At 40.1% G+C, this 22,195-nt stretch overlaps 1 protein-coding gene across 1 annotated transcript in view; it reads left to right on the forward strand.

Annotated features, from left to right (window-relative positions):
* The window catches only part of SORCS1 (sortilin related VPS10 domain containing receptor 1), a 277,984-nt gene that overhangs the window by 68,963 nt on the left and 186,826 nt on the right, over window positions 1–22,195 (forward strand). Inside the window, exon 2 of the mRNA XM_088528639.1 lies at window positions 13,991–14,058. Coding sequence (XP_088384765.1) covers window positions 13,991–14,058 — 68 coding nt within the window. The remainder of the gene's footprint in view (window positions 1–13,990; window positions 14,059–22,195) is intronic.

The raw sequence follows: 22,195 nt of genomic DNA on the forward strand, positions 1-22,195 counted from the left end.
CCTAAGAACATGAAATGGTTTATCTAGCGTAAATCCTCCCCTGTTTCCCACTTGACAATAAATAAGAAGCAGGAGAGGAAATGTCAGTTGGGACTATGGTGCTGCTACCACGCTTTCTGCCAAAGCCTTGAGGATATAGGCAGAAGCCAGCTTAAATCTGTTATCCTTCAGATAATAGTGTCTTAGTTGCACATCTTAGTGGGTTAATAAGATTTGAAATGTTATGTGTTGCTTTGTAATATGCTTTGACTTCCCCCTCCTTTTGAGTTAGGCAGCTTGCTGATGAAAAGTGGGCCAGGGAAAGAAGAGATATTATAGAAGTGAGGTGCAAGTTTCTACCCTGCCACTTAATTTTAATAGAGAAACCCTCTGCAGGAGATGAATATCCTCTTTTGTTTTATAACTAGGAGGCAGGTAAAAGCTAGCAAGTTTCCTTCCAGTTAGACAGGAAGAATCCCAGGTCAAAATATCCTGTAATTGCAAAGTCTTGAATGGTTTATCTCTACCCCCATCCTTCCTTGCATTGCTCAGGGTCCTACAGGATCCTGTCCCTTGTGGCTTGATAGAAAAACATGTTTTACCCAGATCCATTCTCCTTTTTCTCCCTCAGCATGGTTAAAAAGTATAGCAAGAGAAATGAGACTCACATCTGCCTGGGAAAGGTTTTGGGGGCAATATGGGATGAAAAGTATGTGAAATGCCCTTCCAGGACAATATAAGATTTAGTCCACTTTTATTTCTTATGTGCATTTTGCCAATTAATCTGAGAATGGTGCACTATGTGAACAAAGAAGAGAAGGGCAGAAAATCCTAGGCCTTTGCCAAAAAAAGCTGGTCCGTATGAACTGTGTAAATAGTGGCAAGAGGCTGAGGACTGGATATGAAGTGAAATTGGCAGCCTTAGCAGGGCATTCCTCATGGGCCCAATCCATGTTGTCTTCACTAGGGACATTCCCTTTCTGGAGACAGCTCCTGGCAGGGAGCAGGGATGCCAGTAAATATGGAGAGTGTCCCCCCCCCCCCCCCCCCCCCCAATAAAACCTCTTTTCTAGGTAAAGACTAATCCTGGAATTTCTTTTAATATGAGGGAGGTCTTGAGTGGACTGCTTCCTTATGGCCATAGCGCTACCGGAAGTATCTCAGGCTTAATAATCGCTTCTGAAGATATTTTGCATTAATAGTCCAGACTTTTACAGGTGTTATGAATAGTAGGTCCCATTAAAAGTTGGACTTGGCTTCTGTTGGACTCCAAAGGCAAGAGAGAGGGTGCTGCATGTGCTTTGAACCACATGGGGGAAATGTCTGATATGCTCTTTTTCTGTGGATGGTGTGATTTAATATGAGCAGCTCTCCACACCTTGCTCTGGGTGAGACTGCAGCTGGCAGAGAGCACTCTTCAGCTAGCTCTCATAAAGCTGATTTGATGCTATGATTGGAGGATCAGTAAAAGGTTTTCTTTCTCACACAATTGTCTGCCTTCCAATCCTCTAATACTCTTCAACTTTTTTGTCTGCTTTTTTTTCTTTTTTGTGGTTATGTTGTAAATTACATTTGAATGATGTGAGAATTTAGTCTGCAGGCATTCACCATCAGGTGGATAAAGTTTCTGCCTATCACAATGCCATTTTCAGGCCTCATGTCATGTGGTGAATCATGAATCCTATCTTGTGACCAGCAATAGCTATGTTATTTTGACACAACAGACAATTTCTAGTTGTTCTATGGGGAGCATGGCCATACAGCTCCATTTTAAGGTATGCTGTAATCTGCTTCTAAGGCAAGTTTGCATCTCTCTTGCATGTCATGAGATGCTTTTAGTTTCTCAGAACATTGCTTTGCCATCATTAATTTCATGGGGATCCTATGTAGGAATACAGCATGAGATCCCAGGGAAAGTCAATTTTATGTAATTAGTGGGAATAGGTTTCTAAGGTGCATATTTGATACATTGCTGTAACCCCAGGTATGGCTGTCAGAGTGGATGATGCCCATAGGATGTGCCTTTTCTTTAACTGATGACCAGAAATTCAGTAGAGGGAGAAGGTGGTGTGTGTGTGTGTTTTTCTTTTTTTTTTTTTTTTTTTTTTATGACTAGAGGGAGGTGGAGGGGTGGGGGAAATCTCACTTTAAATATATCCTACTTTAAAAAGATGTTTTTGACCAAGTCCTCCCCTCTCTGGTGTAATACAACAGTCCTCATTCTGACGGCACCAACCTGCTCTTTAGAATATAGAGGCCCAGTGAGAACAGACCTTTAACAGGAATTTATATCCGAAGCCTGAAATGTGCACTTTATATCTGTTATGATCCCTGAGTGCCTGTTAAGGGATTACTTGTATCTTAACATCCTAAGTCTCTTTCCATAAACAAATGAAACCTTCGAGTCTGAGATTTAAGGAATATGCTTAGATGAAACATGGCTTAACTGTTCTCTGGGGAGAAAGAGTTAAATGAAGAATTGATGACCTATTAACTGTTGTAATTTCCCACTTTGAATTATTGATGTGTGACCTTACAACCTTGCAAATTGCCATCTATAAACAGATCAGAAAATGACCTTTGCATTACAATTGGTCTCAGGATGCATTCCAGTGTATTACAAACAGCTGCAACTGGATATTTTGCTGCAACTGGAGTGGGTGAAATAACGCAAGGAACTGAAGAACTGTTCTTGTATAATCAGACAAATGTGGGTGAAATCTTGCAAGATATGCTTGAGGGATGGCTAGAATATCCCCTTTTAAAATTGAGCACAATCCTCTAGAATTTGGAGTCATCTAATTTTCAGTAATGAAATAAAGCCATTCAACTGGTAAAAGTTGACCAATGTGCCCCCTATCTCTTAAGAGCAAGCAATTATTGTGCCCAGATATGAGAAAACTGTATTCTTATTCTTCCTACTTCCTTGACTGTGATGGCCAGTACTCACTGCAAGCTGAATGCATGGTTTGTCTTCCTTGTTTATGGCAAACTGAGTGCACTCAATTCTTGCTTTGTTGTTGCTCATATGATTAGCATTCAGGCAAAAGCATGTGTTGTGCTGAATTTAGCCCTGAGAATTCTGCTGATCTGGGAGAAGCTGAGAACAAGTGCACAATGACTTGATTACTTTTTATTTATTTATTTTTATTTAGCACTGTTGAGGAGTAACGGGAGACCAAATTAATGTTGGCAGCCATAGAGATCATAAGGTACTTCTTGAAACTTTGTCCTGAGCCAAAAGATTCATAGAATGCTTAGGGTTGCAAAGGACCTCTAGAGAACTAGTCGAACTCCCCCTGCTCCAGCAGGGCCACCCAGAGCAAGTGGCACAGGGTGGTGTCCAGGCAGGTTTTGAAGATCTCCAGAGAAGGAGACTCCACAACCTCTCTGGGCAGCCTGTTCCAGGGATCTGTCACCCTCACTGTAAAGAGGTTCTTTCTCATATGGAGATGGAAATTCCTGTGTTTCAGCTTACACCTGTTACTCCTCGTCCTGTCACCGGCCACCACAGAGAAGAGCCTGGCCCCATTCTCCCTACAATCACTCCTCAGATACTTGACCATGTTGATCAAATCTCCCCTCAGTCTTCTCTTCCAGACTAAACAGGCCCAGCTCGTCTTTTGTAGGTCAACTCCATTAATGAAGGGGTTCCATATGGAGAAGAGACCCCATGTGTGTTTTTCTGTAGTGATGTGTTTTGTCATTTATTTGTATAAGATGCTTAAGGGCTAATACAAAGGTGGTTTGTTGAAATGGCATTTAGAAGAAGAGATGTCCGTGACACACAGTACCACAAGATAGTGATAAATAATTATTTCCTAGTTATACCAAAACTTTTGTTTCTTCAGTTTGTGTCTGTTAGCATGCTCTTTTTCATCAGTCAGTGGAGACTGCTAGAAACATTATGCATTTCCATCATTTCCATCTATATCGATGCAAATAGCCTGTGATATTAAAGTGTGTGGACCGGAAGACTTGGATTTAATTCCTGCTCAAGGTAGATCCAACCAGTGGGAAGTGGTGACTTAGAAATAGTAGATTCAGATCTCCTGAAGTTCATCTCTCTGCTTGTTAGAGGACAGGAGAATAAGTTTAAGAATTAAGAGCCAGGATTTCATCAGAATAAATATTCCCTACCTCCCTTGCTTCCATAACAAACTCTCTCAAGCTATGCATGGTTGGTATGTGTAATAAAACCAACCTACATCACACAGCTGCTGTTAGGAGTGATCAGTTAATGTTTTCAGGACACTTTTGGGACCTGTAGATGAAAGGCACTTACATTCATAAGTTTCACCATCCCTGCTGCCCCAGGATGAAAGTTTTACTTTCAAGATTCAGTTTATTCCTGGGGGAAAAGAGAAGGAAGTCTATTATTCAAGGACATTACCCTTATATCTGTTGTACTTGCCTTGTGGCCATGCAACATCATTCAATAATTCTGTCAAGTGGTATCTTATGCTTGTGAGAGTGCTAAACAGTGATTTATTGCTTGAATACACATTGCTTTCATGAAAGTGATTTGTTTAAACAACAGTAAAGCGCTAAATAAATTATTCATTGCATGCTAATTTTTCACTTTTATGTGCTGCAGTGATCTCCAGGATAAGCAATCTATGAGGAATTATATGTACCATACTGATTGTGGGGTTTTTCGTCCATTTCTTCTGCCCTACAATGAAGTTCTTTTCTCAAAGACCGACCTCTAGCTTCAGCCTCTCTCTACTTTGTTGCCTTTTATGATTATTTTTTTTCTATTTCTTCAGAAAGACTTGTGTGAATTATGTTCAAGTGAAGGCTTGGGTTACTGGTTTGGGAAATACTGTGCATGCTTGGAGTTTATGGGTATTTCTAAAAGCTTCAAAAAAAAACCTCTGGGTCTTAACCAGGAAGGGTACCATCATAAATATAGCTGACAAAGCAGGATCCTGAAGAAGTGGTGTGTTTTCATAAAGGATTTCTGGCACACTTGCTCAGTTTCTGAGAGCGGGTTGTATGCTGTGCTAATGAAGTAGTAGTTTGCATGTAAAATTAGATGTTTGAGAAGCTTCTAAGAAGCAAGTTTTCACTTGTGGGCACAGACTTCCTAAATTTGCTTCAGAAGTGGCTTCTCAGCACTTCAAATCTTTATCCCTTGGCAAAGCCCAGAGACTCCTGAATGGCTCTGGGTGTTTCAATAGCAAATCCAAGAGTGGGCCAGGCGCAGAACAGCTCAGTGCTTTTCTTCAGTTGAACCTTTCACCCTTGCTGGGTGTCCACTCTAAATCACAGGCAGTAACTGCATACTTAAGCAAGAGCTGCTGATTGACAGAGAGTATAATGGGGTGTAAGAGAAGAAATTTCCTTCCAAGCGGTTTAGGGCTTCACCCTGCCCTGGTCTTAATTCTCAAATAATCCCCCAGAGGCCTATGTGGGTATTCAGTGAAATGAATAAACAGAAGGCTGAGTTTTCCTCTTGAATCATGCACAGAGCTCTCATGCTAATGGCTTTTAAGCATCAATGCAATTATAGTGTGTAATCGATTCTCCCCATGCGGACTTTTCTCTTCTGAAATGAAACCTTGTCTCTTTCTTGACTATTTGGCTTTGTATTAAAACATTTCAAGATGACAGGCAGGCATCTTTTTATCCCTTGTTTTTTTGTCCTCCTTCCCCTCTACTCTTCCTCATGCCATTGGAACACAATCTATTACATTTACTTGGAAACCTGAGTATCTCTGCTTTTCTTCCTGTAGTAATTTACTCCCTGGAACTTTCTTTTACTCAGTTTATTTTTTAGCTTTGTAAATCAAATGTTGAACTGTTCAGAAATGTTTTCACTTTTCTTTTGCATTGAATGAAAGAAGAATTGGGCAAAATAAAACTGGAAAGAGGCTCAAAGCAACAAATGTCATCTCTGACGTAAATTATTTGGTATGTCAGTGGTTAAGGTGTATTTGAGGAACATGACAGATTCTGAGTCAGAAGTAACTCAGTACCTTGAGTTCTAGACTTTACCTATTATAAAAACACAATTGTTTTTCTGCTTTGGTTGTAAATTTTTTTAATCCTAACATTTCTGGTTTTTTGTCACCTCTAAAAGCTGTCATCACACAAGGGATCCCTATAAATTGAACATAGTAGAAACCATTGTATATCCTCCTCTAAATATTGCAAGACTAAGAAAGGAAATACTAGTTTTAATGTTTGGCAAATTTTATTTCTTGCCTGCAAGGGTTTATTGAAAGGACCAGAGATATAAATAAATGCAAAAGAATTTAAACAGCTTCTTGAAGGCTGGCAGTATGCCCGATAACTCTAAGAACCTGAGAGTTGACCTAGCCTGTCCCACGCTACCTAAGCATGCATGTTTGGGAAGTGTGCAAGACTTGCATGAACCTTGTGCCATATGTTGTTTCTTTGTATTTTAAAGACCTCAGTGCATTTGTTCTCCCTGAAATTCTTGTTTTCCCTGGACTCGGCTAAAACTTGCAGAAGCCACTGCATACTGGCAAGGAGTTTCATAGCTGGTATATACATAGTGTGTTTTGAACCTAACTTCGTTTGCTGCCTAGGTCTTGTGCTCCTAGAGTGAGCAATCAGTTCAGGACACATCTGATTTTACAGACCCTTATCATAACATATCTTTTGTTGTTTCTTTCCCAGATGAAAAAAATCTTAGCTTATCGAGTCAGAGCTGTTACGCATCTTTCATCATCCTTGCTGCCTTTTTCCGATCCTTTTGAGTGTAATAACCTTGATACACTCTTCCTATATCAACAAGTATAACCTGCTGATTGTGAAGTTAATAAGGAGAACTATCACATTCTACATGGTGGGTTTCTAATGCTTTTTCTCTGACCATTTGCTGTTACAGACAGGATAGTGGGCAAGATCTTTTTTTGTTTATCTAGTCCATTACAGGATGCAGAAAAACAAAGACTTTATGGTTCCTTCTTAAGGAAAATTCTGGTGGAATTGAGTCACTAGTTTGGAAGCCTTTACTTGTGTTAACTGTCCTCCTTTTTCATCATACTTTTTTTCTCTGCCTAACGTTGTTTGAATGGGAGTCCATAATCCACAAAAAAAGCAAACCAGACAGACTTTTATTTCCTAAATAGTTTTCAATACTTTCCTATTTCTCGGTGATCCAGCTACATGCTGACTGGTATTAAAAATAATTATTTATATGTAGGACAAGATCTGTACCAGTCATTTGTCCCAAATAATGAATTTTTTAGTTTGTCTTTTTTATTAACAAGTAGACTGTGAAGTTCTCAGTCATGAATTATCCAGATTTATTTGTGATTTTTTTGTTTGAGTGGCTGTCTCAGTGAACAACTTATTGAGAATATTGGAGTTGTGTGGGTTTTTTTTTCTGTGTGTATGTGTTTTGTTCTAGTTGCTTGGGGATGTGATGTGTTTTTTTGTTTTTTAGGGCAGTGGGGAGCAGGGGAAGGTGGGTTTGGGAGATGGAGGATGCTTTTTCAGTCCTGCAGTTCTGTCATTTTCACATAATCCTAACAAAATGTTGAATAAAGGAGCATCATGCACACAAGTAGTGTTGAGAGGTGATGGCACCCAAGTTAGGGAGTTGGACAATTGTAGCACTAAATGGTTTTTATTTCTGTAGTTGACACTCCACAAATAATGGTCTGTTGGGTCTTTGAAATTATCATAAGAAAACATGTAGGACCAATCTTCTAGCACAATTCTCAGTCAATTCAGAGGTAGCGTTGTAAAAATCAGACTGAGAAGTTATAGCCAACACTTCAAAAAAAATTCATTGTGTTCTTCTATTTGAAAAATCTGTGTCACCATGGAGCTATAAAGTTGTTTGTTTGAGTTTAGTACCCTGTTGTGCTGTGTAAAGTGGAAAGCATTTGCAGAGTGGACTTGGGAGTCATCATGAGAGTGCCAGCTGGTAAAACATTGCAAAGTTGAGAACCTTGTTGGTATAAATGAATTTGAGTTGGAATATTTGCCAGACAATTTTGCACAGCGAGTCTTTAAAAGCAGTGATCAAACTGTAAATACAAAAACTCTTCTATTTGAAATTTTTGTTTAGCCTAGCTTAATTACAGTCTTATTTTAGCATCAGTTTATGTTGCATTCCTGGGAGTAAGCATACAATAGTCTTACAGAAGCCTCATGGATACTTGACCTCCTGCACTACTGGCTGGTTCAGGTGGAGGCTTCCATGTAGCTGTGGTACCACTTCCTTCTCACTGTTAGTGATTTGATCATCAGCAGTGTGTGAGCTCTCTCACTGTACCTACCTGGCCAGCTACTTCAGCACCATCTATGATAAGACAAGGTATTTTTTTGTAGTTGGGGAAAAAGTCAGGTTAAAAATAATCCTTGCATTAAATCTGAAAGTAGCACTACAATAAAAAAAACAAGAGCTTTGGCCAATACCTCGTGTGAGCCTTGCCAGAGTCATTTGTAGAACAGTTAAAAATGAGTCTGTTGTGACTTAAGGGATGTGTCTGCAGTGGAAAGGGGTTTAAAAAAAAAAAAAAATCTGGCCCAGGCTTAGGACTGGCTTACAGCTACAAGGTGTGTGTTTTAGGGTGAGACAGCATGGACCAATTGAACATGAGTCAAACTAGATCTGTGAAAAACTTAACTGTGCTTGCCCTAGATCTTCTTCTAAGGCAACAGGGATCTTTTGGGGCCTGAACTGGCAACTTAAGTCTTTTCTGTGAACTAGTAATTTTCTCATAACCCTACTGATAAGCCCTTTTTGTCCCAGATCTTATGGGAGTAATCATCGTTTGGGAATGCTTGACAAATAGGCTTTTCTTCAGAAATGCTGTTTTGGTTTAAATCAAAACATGATGGTTGCTGAGATAAAAAGGCCCTGTCCTTTTTAGAATAACTACTGGGTCCTGGATTCCCTTGGGAGGTGGGCAAGCCAAGTTAGTGTTTTGTCAGTCGTCTTTTTCCTCTCTCAGGTGAATGAGCTTAATCCACCAAGGTCTTTTTTTTCCATCTCTGCTACTGCAGCTTTTTCACTTCATATGAATAACTTAAACTCTTTCAAGACTAAGTTGTGGCCAATACACTTGTTGCGCATGTGGTAAACCCATGATCAATTCTCTTCTGCTCTTGGCTATTTGCTCAGAAGTGATGAAGATTTCTTTCCTTAACTTCTATACTGGTGATAGGGCAAAATAGCTCACTTCAAATGTTGATCCTAGTGAATGGGCTTTCCAAAGTCTTGATTTCTTTGTGCAATTGGAAAGACCATCTGTATTCACAGCAGAGCTGGCATAAGTCTGGATTTTCAGCTCTTTCACTGCATCTCTAGTCTGCTTGTTCTTTTCATTTTTGCCTTGTTAGTTTATATTGATTGGTGAATGGTGAAGAAGCAGGGAAAGCAGAGTCACAGAAAACAAAAACTAAAGAGGAAAAAAAAATGGTGAGTTTTTTTTTTTGTTTCATTACTGTGTGCCTTCACAGCCCATATTCTTACATTTGAAACAACATAATATGCATGTCTCTGTTCATTACATTCCTTGGTACATATAGTGACAGCCACAGAGGTGGAAAGAAAAAAATCAAAAACGGTACCAACCTTTGCAGGTTAAATAATAAAGAAAAATAGAACAGTAAGGAGAAAAACGTTTCTGAAAGAGTAAAAATACCTATGCAAGCTGATGATTGTGGTTAAGTCAAGTAACACTGTGAAAAGGGAAAATAAGAATATGGAATTCTAGGCAGAAATAACTAATTTTCTGCATCATAATTTGTTTTGCATATGCACCTTTGAGCTGATCTCAAGATCAGCTAGTTTCACTAGATTCACCAGATTGCTAGTGTTTGAACCACAGTAAATGATGCAGGGAGATGAAACTGGAGATAGACTTCAAGCTATCCAGGAATTTGATATAGGCCCATTAAAATGGGAATGTTTATAGGAAAGTCTTTTATGTGTTTTTGATATAGGTATTGATATTGATTTGATATTGATCTGTACCTTATGGAGGTATCTAAACTATTTCCTAACAAGCTGGTGTTTGTATATATATAAGTATATATTATATATACTTATGCTATAATACTATACTGCATATACTATAAAATATATATATATTATAAAACTGTTTGGTTTCAAATAGAAATGTTATCTTGTAATTGATAAATTTCAGAAATTTTATTTTGCTTTTATATTGAAGCTAATTAGCCAGGATATAATATGGCTATTCTGAGTCCTAGAGGTAGCTAGTCCAGAATTAAAATTGGTGTTTTGGTAAGTCTAGGGATACCTCTGATTTTAGAAATATTGTAAGAGCTAAATTAATATGCATATATCTGTGTAGATATGTAGAACATACAATTTTACTTTTTCCATTGGTTTTTAGTGAACAGCACTGTCCTGCATTAGACTGTGTGGGTTTTGGTGAAATTTATGGGCAAAATAAAAAGAACAAGAGATTTCACCTCTCTAGCTGTTAAACATTTATTTCTAGCATTGTTTTAATTTTTGTCGGGAATGTCAATTGCCGTTTTTCCCCCTGTTGAAGAGTTTAAAATTGTCCATGTACTTCCTGGTCTTCTCAACACTGGTAATTACCTACTACTAGTCTTGAAGCACTCTATAGAAGTGGGTGTGATTATAATGCCCTGGTTTTACAAATAGGGAACGCATTCCTTCAGACTCTTGCATGATCTTCCCTAAGATCCTCAGGGGCAAGGAGATGAGGGGAAAAATGCTATATTTCCTCTGTACTCTTCTTAGTTTCTATGCTAGCTTCAGGTCTACATCTAAAACCCTCAGATATCAAAATATTCATTCATCGGAGGAAACTGGGTCTGGGAAATCTGTGCTAAGGAATAAATCCACCCTTAGGCAGCCCAGGGAAAGGTGAGCTGTGCTCATGGCAGTCAGATTATCTAGAGCAACTGATGCCGAATCTCCTTGGAGTGTGTTTGGGGGGGGAAAAAAAACCCCACCTCTCAGGTGCCCTTGGATGACCTTGTTCTCAGTCACTTATATTTCTGGTTTCTCTGACAGGCAGGAGAGGGGAAGCCTGAGAGGGACAGCAATGCTTGGAAAAGCTGTGAGCAATTCTGCTATAACTGTGATTTCTGCCTAGCTGCTTCCCAAATTCAAGAGGCACTTGGGACTTGGGGTGTCTGCAATTCCTACATCAGAGGGGAGGTAGCCCCACAGGCTGGTGGTTCAGTTGTATTTATTTTAGCTTTCTACTATCTTTCCCCAGGAGAGTGGCTATTCGGAGATGCTTTATGCTTGCGCACAAACCTCCTCTCCTTTCCCTGCCCCCCAACTTTTACTTCAAATAGGAGATTTATTGACCAATTTGAAAAAGGCAGTGCAGGGTAACAGCCATGTGGTTCTGCGTCTGCAGCCAAAAGCTGCCCTGGAGGGTGTGGAGATGGAAATGGAGCCCCCAGAAAGCATAGAGGGGCACAAGCCTTCATGAGCACATGTACCCTCTGCAGATGCCATTGGATGTGTCAGCAGGAAGACTGGCACGTTGAACTCCCTCCAAAGAGGGGGGGACCTTTGGGACACTCCTCCAAGCAGTTGGAGTCGCCTCTCCCACAACACTGGGGCCTGTGAACCTGGAGGAGGAGAGGGGCCCTGCAGACAGGTCCCACCACTGATGATGGTAGTGAGCCAGGGCACTTGGTGGCCAGGCAGGGTCCCATGATGGTGGGGCAGGGCCTGGAGTCAGCCAGGGGCTCAGGTCCAAGCATAGCAAAAACAGCCCCTGTGGGCGGGCGGTGGACATAGTCTCCCTGCAGCCTGTCCCCAAGGTGGATGGACTGTGCTGATCCTGAGTTCTGGTAGTAACCTTCAGCAAGTTATATGCTTGGACACTCCTGGTCCCCTGCAGGATATTGTCTGCTGCCAAGGATTGTTTTTGACTATTTTCTTGCCAGTTGTGTGCAGGGTGCCAGGGTGAGGCCCTCACTCAGGCATGTGGTCATGATGGGTGGTGAGAAGCTGGAAGTGGAAATGGGGGCAAGGAGCACGGGAGGCTGCTGTTCTTCTCATGGATGCCTTTTCCATGATGAATCCTACTAGGAGGAGAGCTGATGGGATGCGAGTGCCAGATCTACTGCCACGTGGCTGCTTGGTCCTTAATGGCAATCACTACATGCTCCCTCATGTCCTAAGCATGGCCATGCCGCTGCGGTCCATCCTGCAGATCTCCTGAGTGTTTGGGAAGGGGCAATGCCTGGTATGGCTGGTAGCAGCAGCTGCAAGCTCAATTTGCTTCTCCTGTGGAAGGAAGAGCTTCCCTGCTTTTCTTCCTTCTCCACATTGTTGCCAGCTTCCACAAAGCTGATAGGAACTGCATTTTCTCCAGTCTTTGCTGCTTTTCTGGATTGGCTGAAATTGAGTGATGAATACAGAAGTTATCAGGGAGCAAGGATGTACCTGTAAGCCTTGTTTCTTAGGAAGTCAGGCTGAAAATAATAATGCGGGGGTATATAGATCAGTGTTTCTGTCAGTAAGAAGTGTTGTGCCTCTCTGATTTACTGCAGTGCTAATGGGATAGAGGGGAAGAGAAGATATACAGCACGCTGGCACAGAGAAATGCAAAATAAATTAGTAGCAATAGAAATGGTCTGGTGGTTTATGTCCCAAATGTAGGAGTTGTTAAAGGATCCCATCATCTTGAAAGTCAGTAATTATTTTTTTAAGGCATTAACAAAAGAGCAGGCTGAAATGTTTTGCTGGAAACTTTTTGCTAAAATTACCTTCCTCTTTCCTTTACCTCTCTCCCCACCCGCAAGGTAATTTTATTCTTGAAGTGTCTGCGTTGGCAGGAGGGAGAGGCTGTTTATCAAAAGAAGTAATAAAACTGCTAAACCTAGAAACACTTCCACTCTGACTAAAGCTAAAACTTCTCATTGAAGTGGTAGGAATGTTGATTAGAACTGGTATTTGGAGGTCCCTAGTCTGACCTCGGGTTCAGTGCAGAACTAGCACTGTCTGTAGACTAGATCAGCTCTGGTTTTGTCTAGCTAGGTCTTGAGAATTCCAAGGGGTGGAGGTTCTGCAAGTCTTCTGGGTAACCCATTTTCTAATATCCAGTCAGAGTCTCCCAGGGCACAACTTGTGATCATTTTGCATTTTCAGGAAACTGAGAGAAACTTAAGCACCATCTCACAAATAGACACACCTGTCTGGGGAAGGTGGGCAGGGATGTGGGGGGAAACTGGGAATCCAGAAGAAAAATTCTGTTCCTTCAGCTGTTTAAAGCTATGTATTTGCCAGGAGAGCTGAGGATGAGGTCCTCTGATTGGAATCACTTTGTGGGTGGCTCTCTGTTTAGCAGTTCTGCCATACATATGTAGGTACATGCTCCAAAAATTAAGATATCTTTTCCCTTTTAGAGTGCAGTGCTTAAAAGCCGTATTTGTTAAAGGATGTGCCAAATCCACAGTGCATGAAGTCACTGTAGGAGTGTGGTTTAGAGCCCTATCTGAAACTTGTGGCTGCATTTAAAATCTTTTATTTTTTACTATAAAAGCTGATGTCAATTGATCAGTATATTTTTAGTGAACTAAAAAATTTAAGGGGTGGTTGCCCCTTTGCAGTGTTCTTAGACTTTTTTCCAAGAAGGGGAAGACAGGCTACAGGGTTATCCATAGGCCGTAGCTGCACAGATCGACAGTTTTGGTGCTCAGGAAACAGCAGAAAGCAGTCAGCATTTCTATCACATATTGCAGATTTCATCTTGTATCCTGTAATGTTCTGTCAAGCATTCAGCTTCTTCCCACTTCACTCTGCTTCCTAGGATAAAGTAAAGAAAATGAAGAACCTGTTGGCAATATCATGCAGAGGAGTTGAACAGGAAAATGTTAGATTGGCTGAACATACATTTCTGAAAATACTTCCCATGTCCATTTAGGCAAATGCTTTTAACAATTCATTCAATTATGTTAAGCACCCATTGAAGGAATCCTAAGCTCTCCCTGGGGTCATTTCAGTTCTATGAGATTGTAATTGTTTCAGACTAACCATGATTTCTTCTTTTGCCTTCAGGTGATTCTGATTCTGACAAAGCTGTATGACTACAACCTGGGAAGCATCACAGAGAGCTCTCTTTGGAGGTATGGAAATAAATTGAGTTAATAATCACCATCTTTCTTAAATAGGAAGAGTCCAATGCAATTCTTTTATTAAATTTAATTGGATTTTTAATGTGCTAGAAACCTTCTGTCTCATTTTTGTTATTTGTACTCAAGATGAAGAAGCTGAAGTTTGATTGTCGTATTCATCTGGATAATGTATTTCATGATGAACCTGCTGTCATTTGATTTCTCCCTCCCCTCTTATTTGGAATCAAATCAACCAATTAACATTTTTAAGAACAACAACCCAACAACCTTGGGCCCTTGTTTGTAATGAAGGATCTCATGGCAAGAGACAGTCCTTGTGAAAAGGATGATATTAAGATTGTGAGGGAGTATTTGAGAATAAAATTTACTCAAATGGATGGTGAAGGTCTGCTTATTCAGGACTGTTAGTATTGGTACCAGTTATCTGATTTCCGCTTTTTCAGTGCTGTCTATTGTAGTGGCTTATAGAGGATGCTTTGATACCTCAATGTTTTCAAAGCATCTAATGCACTGTGTGAACCAAAGGAAAGAATTGGGCATGGTCTATTTCTCAAGGCTATTATTTGCTTTTGAGAGTAGATCGTATCTGTTTCTACTTCTCCAAAAAACGTGTCTGTGTCCCTAGTGGTCCTTTCAGAAGCTGTAATGGATGAAACACAAGTTCTTTCATCGTTCTACCTACTGAAGTCCTGTGGGCAGTCCAGGAACTTTGAATACAGGTCACTGAAGATGGACAGAATGCTATCTTGGTACAAAACCTTTGGAAATGTTGAAACTGAAACTGCTTGTGAGATTGATACTTATTTAGGAAAGGTTTTTCAGCTGCAAGGAGAATTTTGGGTAAGAAAGAAAGAATAATTTTGTTCTTCAAGGAACTTGGTAGGAGTTTATGAGAATGTTATAGGAGGGTTTTGACATGGAGTGTCATATAAGCCTGTAGAGTGTGTTAGCCTACACTAGCCTGCAGATAGGAGAAAAAAAAATTCTCTCAGGCTTGGAGAAATTGAAAAATAAAAAGAACAAGCTAGCACTTAAACATGTAGCATTTATTCTGAAGAGTGGCAAAAATACTTGAAAGTATCACTATTTTGTGAGGTTGGATAAGCAGTTTTTCATGCTCTTGGGATAGTCAGAGATGTTCATTTTACACATATTGCTCCTAGGGCTTCAGATTTGTAAATGTTATATATACGTATGTTTTCCTGTTGCTATAATTAGTCATTTCACCCTGCAGTGTCTTTATCATTGTTTCATTACTCATTGGGGGAGGCCTGGTGTTACACTATGAGAAGACACCTCTCTCTACTGCAAGACTAAGAGCTACTTTGCTCATCTGATGTGATGTAGAATTGTGCTGAGATGCTGTTTGCAGGCTGAAAATAGGACAGATAAATCAGTGGGCAACACACCTCTTGCTTGAAATGTATGACCAGTACACACAACTATACTGGTAAGCCTACCAGTATTCATTTCAGAACTGGTTTCTGTGACGCATGCCACAGTGACCTCAGTTTTATTTGTTTCAAAAAGAAGGAGCTGTGAATGTTATTAGAGGATGTAGGCATAGATCTAGTGAGTGAGTAAAATTTGCTTTTCTGAACCTCAGTCTTAATGTTAGATTGTGATTAAGTATTTAGGAGCAGCTATATTGTTTCCTCTAGTTCAATATCCCATCTCAAAGCAGTGTAAGGAAGAATATACAAACAGGATTATCAAATATGACACTTACTGCTAGCACACTTAGCCTTCATTCTTGAGCTTGAAGATTAGAGCCTTCCTCACTCTTCATCCTAATGATGAAGTCTTAATGACTTCATGATTAAGTCTTAATCATTTTCCATATTTTGGATATATTGGAGTTTTTATTGCATGAACTATCTTTAATATTTCACTGAATCTTAAAATCTAGCAACTGTGCCATTTTTAGCAAGAAGTCCCTCAGATTGTTTGAGGATCTATTGGATTGCTCCAGATTCACTTGACATTGCTTTTTATAAGAACTTGGATACAGCTGCATGCCTAAGCATCCAGAATTCCTAGTCAAAGGCTTTGGACTGAAAGAATTAGGGGAGCCAAAAGCAACCCAGTTATCTTTGTATTGTTTCCCTATTTTTCTTGATTCTTTCATGCTCATGATTGGTGTGAATGCTGATCTTCATTTTTGTATCAGTCACCTCCTCCTGTTGTCTTATGCAAGCCTCGGGTGATTCTGCTGTGTGTCATCCTGAGCCTGGCTCTTCTTTTAGATTTCTGCTTGCTATGCAGGCATGTCTTTGGACACTAATAAATATCCCTATGAAGATCCCAGGACAGCTCCTCTGTTCTTAGTGCAATAGAAAGAAATGACAAGATGGGTATATCTTACTATTTAGTGCACCTGATGGAGGTTATTAGCTTTTGCTGCTCCTGGCTGCTTAAGTGACATGTTAATTTAAATCTTCCTGCTTGTTTAAAAAGGATAGAAAAATGAAATAGGGAGGAGAAACATATTCTGCCTTTTAATTTATTTCCTGCTTCAAGGTTTGATGTTTGGGAATGAAAGAAAGCGTGATCTCAGGTCTGGTTTGATTTCTTATGTCAAGAATTCTGTTTCTGAAGGATGGAGGAAAAAGGTAATTCTGCAGATACCTACAGCTGAAGAGGAAACTGCCTGGAATACATGACAAAGAAATACCACTTCTCCTGTGCAGAGTGTGGCTGATGAATGATGAGGGGCTGTTTAGAAGCATGTCACAGCCACGAGTCATTTGTGTTATAGCTGGTTATAAGCACATCTGTCATTTGAAGGTGTAGTTGGGTGATTTAAGCAGTCTTGTGACTGATGGGACTGTAACCATCTATAACACAACTATGCCACTGCCTACAAGATATGAATCTGTCTTCTTTATAAACACACTCCTACCTGCTAGGATGGCATTTCTTTATAACTTTTCAGCCAGTTTAACTCCAGCTGGCTGCAGTGCTAATGGATGGAGATGGCCCTTCCAAAAATACCGATGAATTAAGATACCACTGGTGACAGACATAAAGGCATGAAATGCAATCAGAGAAAAGAGAATCTATACAATCTTCTAGAGAGCTGAGGCTCAGTAGCTCACCAGGCTTCAGGTGGCGAGTGAGATACCAATTTCAGTAGACACTAAATGAGACTTCTCATCAGGGGAGACCTGCTTTTAATTATATTGTTACCTCTCAGCAGGTTGATTCCACTGTTTTGGATTTTGTTTTAAATTATTTTTGTTGCTTTGTTTTTCTTAGAAGAAATAGGGTGGAGAAAAGAATGTCACTGAAAAATTAACTGAATATACTGTTTTTATTTCTCTTCAAGATATCTTGCAGATCACAAAGAGGATTAAGCTGTGAGAGTTAAAAGATGTTTGTTTTACTGTTGAAATAAGATAAGAATATATGTTCAGTAAATAAAAATGTCAGAATAGCAACTGTTATCCATGAGCCACAGACAAAGGTGGGGAGGATTAGTTTTTTTTCTCTTTCTCTGCTGTATAAATATGTTTGCTTTGGAGAGATGTGCCAGAATGTATCTATCACTCCTTTCATTCTGTCTCTTCAATTCTGTTGTTTGCAAAGTCCACCTGTCTTGTCTGTATGTTTTTCAGCTCTGTGGATATAGATCTAAATTCAAAGCCCCAAGCTTACACTTGTTCACACAGTTTTCCTGCTTTGGGTTATATATGGAAGAATGCCCTCATTCAGATCAGGGCTATAGTCACCCGTGTCATCTTCAATATTGTTGACGTGTTTCTGAAGACTTTCTTCCTCCATACTCGAAGGTTCTTAAAATGGGAGACTTCAAAGGTTGGCAGTATTTACTTGCCTCCTTCAGGGGAAATTGTCAGGATATTCCTATTACTGTACTCATTGCTCTCCTGCATATTTTATGCTGGCACTTCTCTTGTCTGTTTTGTAGATGGGCTGTTTTTGATTCATATTTATTTTCAACCTGCTGAGCCACATTAATAAGGTCCTAACCTGTGACCTAGTGGCACAACATAGTTTGCAGCAGCAAATTTGGGTCTTTTAGCTGGAGTAGGTAGGAGAAACAAATTCATGTGAGAAGAACCGAGAAAGTGGGGGGAGGGAAAGTCTTTCATTAAGTACATTTTAACCAGTAGTTTTGTAGGCAAGGAAACTTGAAAGAACTTTTTGAAATGCTTTTATCCATAAATACAGTGCTTCAGTTGCTCCTTGCGACTAAGTCATTTTCTTTAACTGAATATCAGAGCTTGATAAATACAGCTACATTATCTCCCATGGGCATTTTCGAAGCTGTAACAGTGACATTTCCTCGTGTCTTTATTTGTTTATTTGCATTTTTCTCCTGCAAACGTATGAACCGCTGACTGCTCTGTATATCTGTCTGAAGGCATCTGGGGGGAGGGGAAGGAGTGAATTTGCACACTCAGCTGTTCACGAAGGAGGCAGAATCTTTTTGCAGCTTGATCACAGGGGGAGATCTGCCAGTGCTGGGGACAGGTTTAGAACATGGATTTCATGCACTGAGCTGAGCGCTGCCTTTTCTTATGGCATGGGACACTGTATTGAGCCCCCAGTACCTCTAGGGGCTTTGCAGTTTTCCATAGCTCTATAGCTGGCTTTTTTTTTTTTTTTTTTTAATGAGAGGGCTCCTATATTAGTTGCCAGAGTAATAAACTTTTAGTGCAGCCACCTCTTCTAGCTGATTGCCAAAGTTTCTTTTGCTATTTTGCCTGCTCTCAAAAAGAGTTTTATTAGAGAGGGGGGGAAGCCCTTTCTAGAAAATGCAAGTTGCAGCCGATGCCTCAAATAGGTCCCAGTTTTTAGCAGTGCTTTTTTTTGAGTTCTGTTACATTCTTATCTCCTTGAAGAATGAGAGCCAGTATAACTCTTGAATTTGGGGTCCTGGCTTTTGTCTTTGTTTAGTTGTTAGCAAAGGGGTTGTGCCTTGAAGTAACAGAAAGGGAGGGATCATACGCTAATATTTTGAAGGATCAGATTTAGTTCAGGATCTAATGATGTGCTTCTCATAGCCCAGCCCTGTCTGCATGGATAAAACATTCCGCATTAATGAAGATGCAAATTTATTAAGGACATTAAAAATGTATTCTGTTGTAACCAGTCATAAAATGTAGCAGTGTTATCAAGTAAATCAAAAAGAACAAAACCCTATTAATTTGCTGCATGAAAACCAACATATAAATCAAGATAATGAATATTAAGGTTAATATATATTATCATTTAACAGATAAACAATGTTCATGCCACTTCATAGATATATAATGTTCTAAATGCAGCTTGTCAATTCTTGTTCTGCAAATTAGGGGACAAACTTGCACATCTGTTTCCAGATTGTATCTATTTCTGCCAATGATATTGCTAAAACATATCAGAAGTACTTGTCTATGGGTGCCTCCATGTTGCGGGTATATAATAAATACAGACAGGAGTTAGGCAGGAGGTGATATGTTAAGAGGAAGTACAAATAACACAGTGTAGTTAATGGTTCTTAAGCACAAAACAATACCTTTGTATTTTGCTCTTCCATCTTTTTGAATCTGTGCAGTCATTCTGTCAGAGCTCAGTAAAATTGTACTTACCTTTTCTAAGGGATATATCTTCCACTAATTGCAAAAAGAAAAGGGCATATTCAGGGCTGAGCTTGAGTAAACAACAACAACAAAAAAAACATTCCAGTTATACTACCTTGAATAGACCTTGTATTTAAGATCTTTTGGTAGAGGGTACAGGTACATCCGAATCTGTGTCTTGGGATTTGTACAGGCAAACAGTTAAAGATTATTGTTAGTACTACTACAGAAAGGGCCAGATGCCACTAACTCCCTCTCAAAGGATGTGCTGAAACATCTGGAAATTTGGTGCTGTAAAAATTTAAGTGTAGATATACACCAGCTTTTTCACTTTCTGTGCAGCATAAACAGACAACTACTTTTAATTTCTAAAATGCAGAATTACCTTTTCTTCTGATTTCTCTACCAGATAAGAACTGTACAACATGTAACAGGAAAAGCAAAGGCCACAGGTAGCTTGTGTCTTCAACACTGATGATAAAAACCAGCTGCCTAGCGCTGTCCTGCCAGCAGCTTCTGTGCCTCAGGATGTGAGCCAATGCTTATCAGCCCTGGGCTGCTCTTGCTACTTTCATAAGCTTGATGCTGCTGGAGCACCTAGGGTGTTTCCTCTGAGGACATTGTCTGGGGCTCCAGATCCCTGTGAGCACCAATTATGTGTAGTAAATATTGTGCTTTGCAGGGACCCTGCTGTTTATGGCTAGGAAAGTTTCTTTTCCCTGGTGTCATTCAGATGTCCTGGCCATAGCAGGATTGTCTTGTTCCCCTGAGGTCCTCAGTGCTCTCCATGCTGAGAAAGTTTGTGCTTGGTGCTAAGAGCAAACTCAAGAGACCTGATATCTGGTCTCAACAAGGCACTGACTTCTACAGGTCTACTTCTGCAGGCCTGGGGAGGTGTGAGGGAATTTGGAAGCGTGTCTTTCCCGGCTCCGTGCCTCCCCCTGCTATTGCACTGAGTCATTTGCCTGGTGAGATTCATTAAGTGGTGGGTGAAGATGTGTCAGGTTGATGATAAGTAATTATGTTGCACTCTAAACTGATACACTGCATCTGTGCGGAGGGGGTAAAAGACCTTCCTTCTGTTTGTCCTTGTTTTCCCTCACCTACCTCCCAATGAATTTATTCCATAAAGAAGCGGCATGGGTTTTCCTTGCATCCATTTTATTGTTGGGTGAAAAAATAAAAAGTCTCTTCAATTATCTTGTCATTCACATAGATTGTACATTTATGAAAGAGGCTGAGCTAAAAGTAATAGGAATTTACAGAGAAGCCCCATATATTGTATATTGAAGACTTCATAAGGGGAAAGAGAGAGAGAGACTTTGATATCTGATCTTCCCGTAAGGCAAAACGTTTGTGCAAAGATAGTGTTAGTTCTGCTAATTTGCTTGTACTGCTGTATTGCAATGGTCTGTGTGCATAACTGTGTGTGTGTATTTGCTTGTTCCTATGTATTCCCTCCTGTTTTTCTTTTTCCCTTCTTTGAGCTCACAATCTCAGCTTTTCTGTAGTGGGAGAAAAAACAGCTGCTTGGTGTAGTGTTCCTTGGTGAAAAGAGGACTGAAAATCTCCAATGGCTGTACAAATAAGAAAGCCCAAGCATTTATTTAGAAAGCTTGATTCATGAGATTTTTCTTCCTTGCTTGAAGTTGGTAGGGGGAGGGTATGTGAAGGAAACATCAGAAGAAAGTGGCAGTTATCTTACGATACTTCAGTCAGTCATGTTGGAGATTAGAACAGACTCAAAGATTTGACGTAAATTTTTTGAAGCTCAAATATGTTAAGGGAGTTTGTTAGTGGTTATATCTATGTGAGGAAGATCAGTGAGGATAGAGGAATTTCTATATGGAATAGATTTCTGTGAACTGTGAGCGCAGGTCCTTGTTTGTCACCTTGAAGACATGTTGGACTTGCAGATCTGATCAGACCAGGTAGAGCCTTGAGCCTGGCTTGCTTATAAACAGCTTGAACTCACTGGTTACCACGTTATGTGATTACATGGTCTGTTCCTTTCTTTACTTTCAAGTAGGCATTAAAAAAAAATCTTTTCTGATGGGGAAAAGGAAATTTTGTTTGCTTTTTGTAAAGTGGAATTTCATATCTCTTCCTGTTGGTAATGCTGCAAACTTGCTCTGCCTACTAACCAGAACCCCTTTGGAGTGGAACTGAGCTCCAGGTACTGCCCGAAGAAGCATGTTTAGGTAGTAAAGACGAGCTAGGACGTGTCTGTGGGGACAACTGTCTCTTGTCACTGCTGAAAAGGTCCTGGTCAGCAGCAGAGGTGGGGAGATCTTTTAGTGAAGTGGCCGGCTTTAAAGTGGACTTGGTGTTCAGCTGCCAGATGCATAGTGCCTGTAACCACTGGGGCAGTTGGGACTGATGTCAAAATTGGGCCTGCACAGTCCTTTTGAAGTCGAAAACAGAACTAAATTTTTAGAAGTAACCTAGAAGGGAGGCTGGAGGTCAGGAGGCCTGTGTGCTAGAAACCCTTCTGCAGGGCAGGGGGATAAAAAGCAGCTGTAAGCAAATGTGAGCTCCTGTTG

Source organism: Tinamus guttatus, unplaced genomic scaffold (genome assembly GCF_059628265.1).
Source record: "Tinamus guttatus ecotype Peru unplaced genomic scaffold, ASM5962826v1 Tinamus_guttatus_pri_ptg000314l, whole genome shotgun sequence".
Taxonomy (NCBI): Eukaryota; Metazoa; Chordata; class Aves; order Tinamiformes; family Tinamidae; genus Tinamus; species Tinamus guttatus.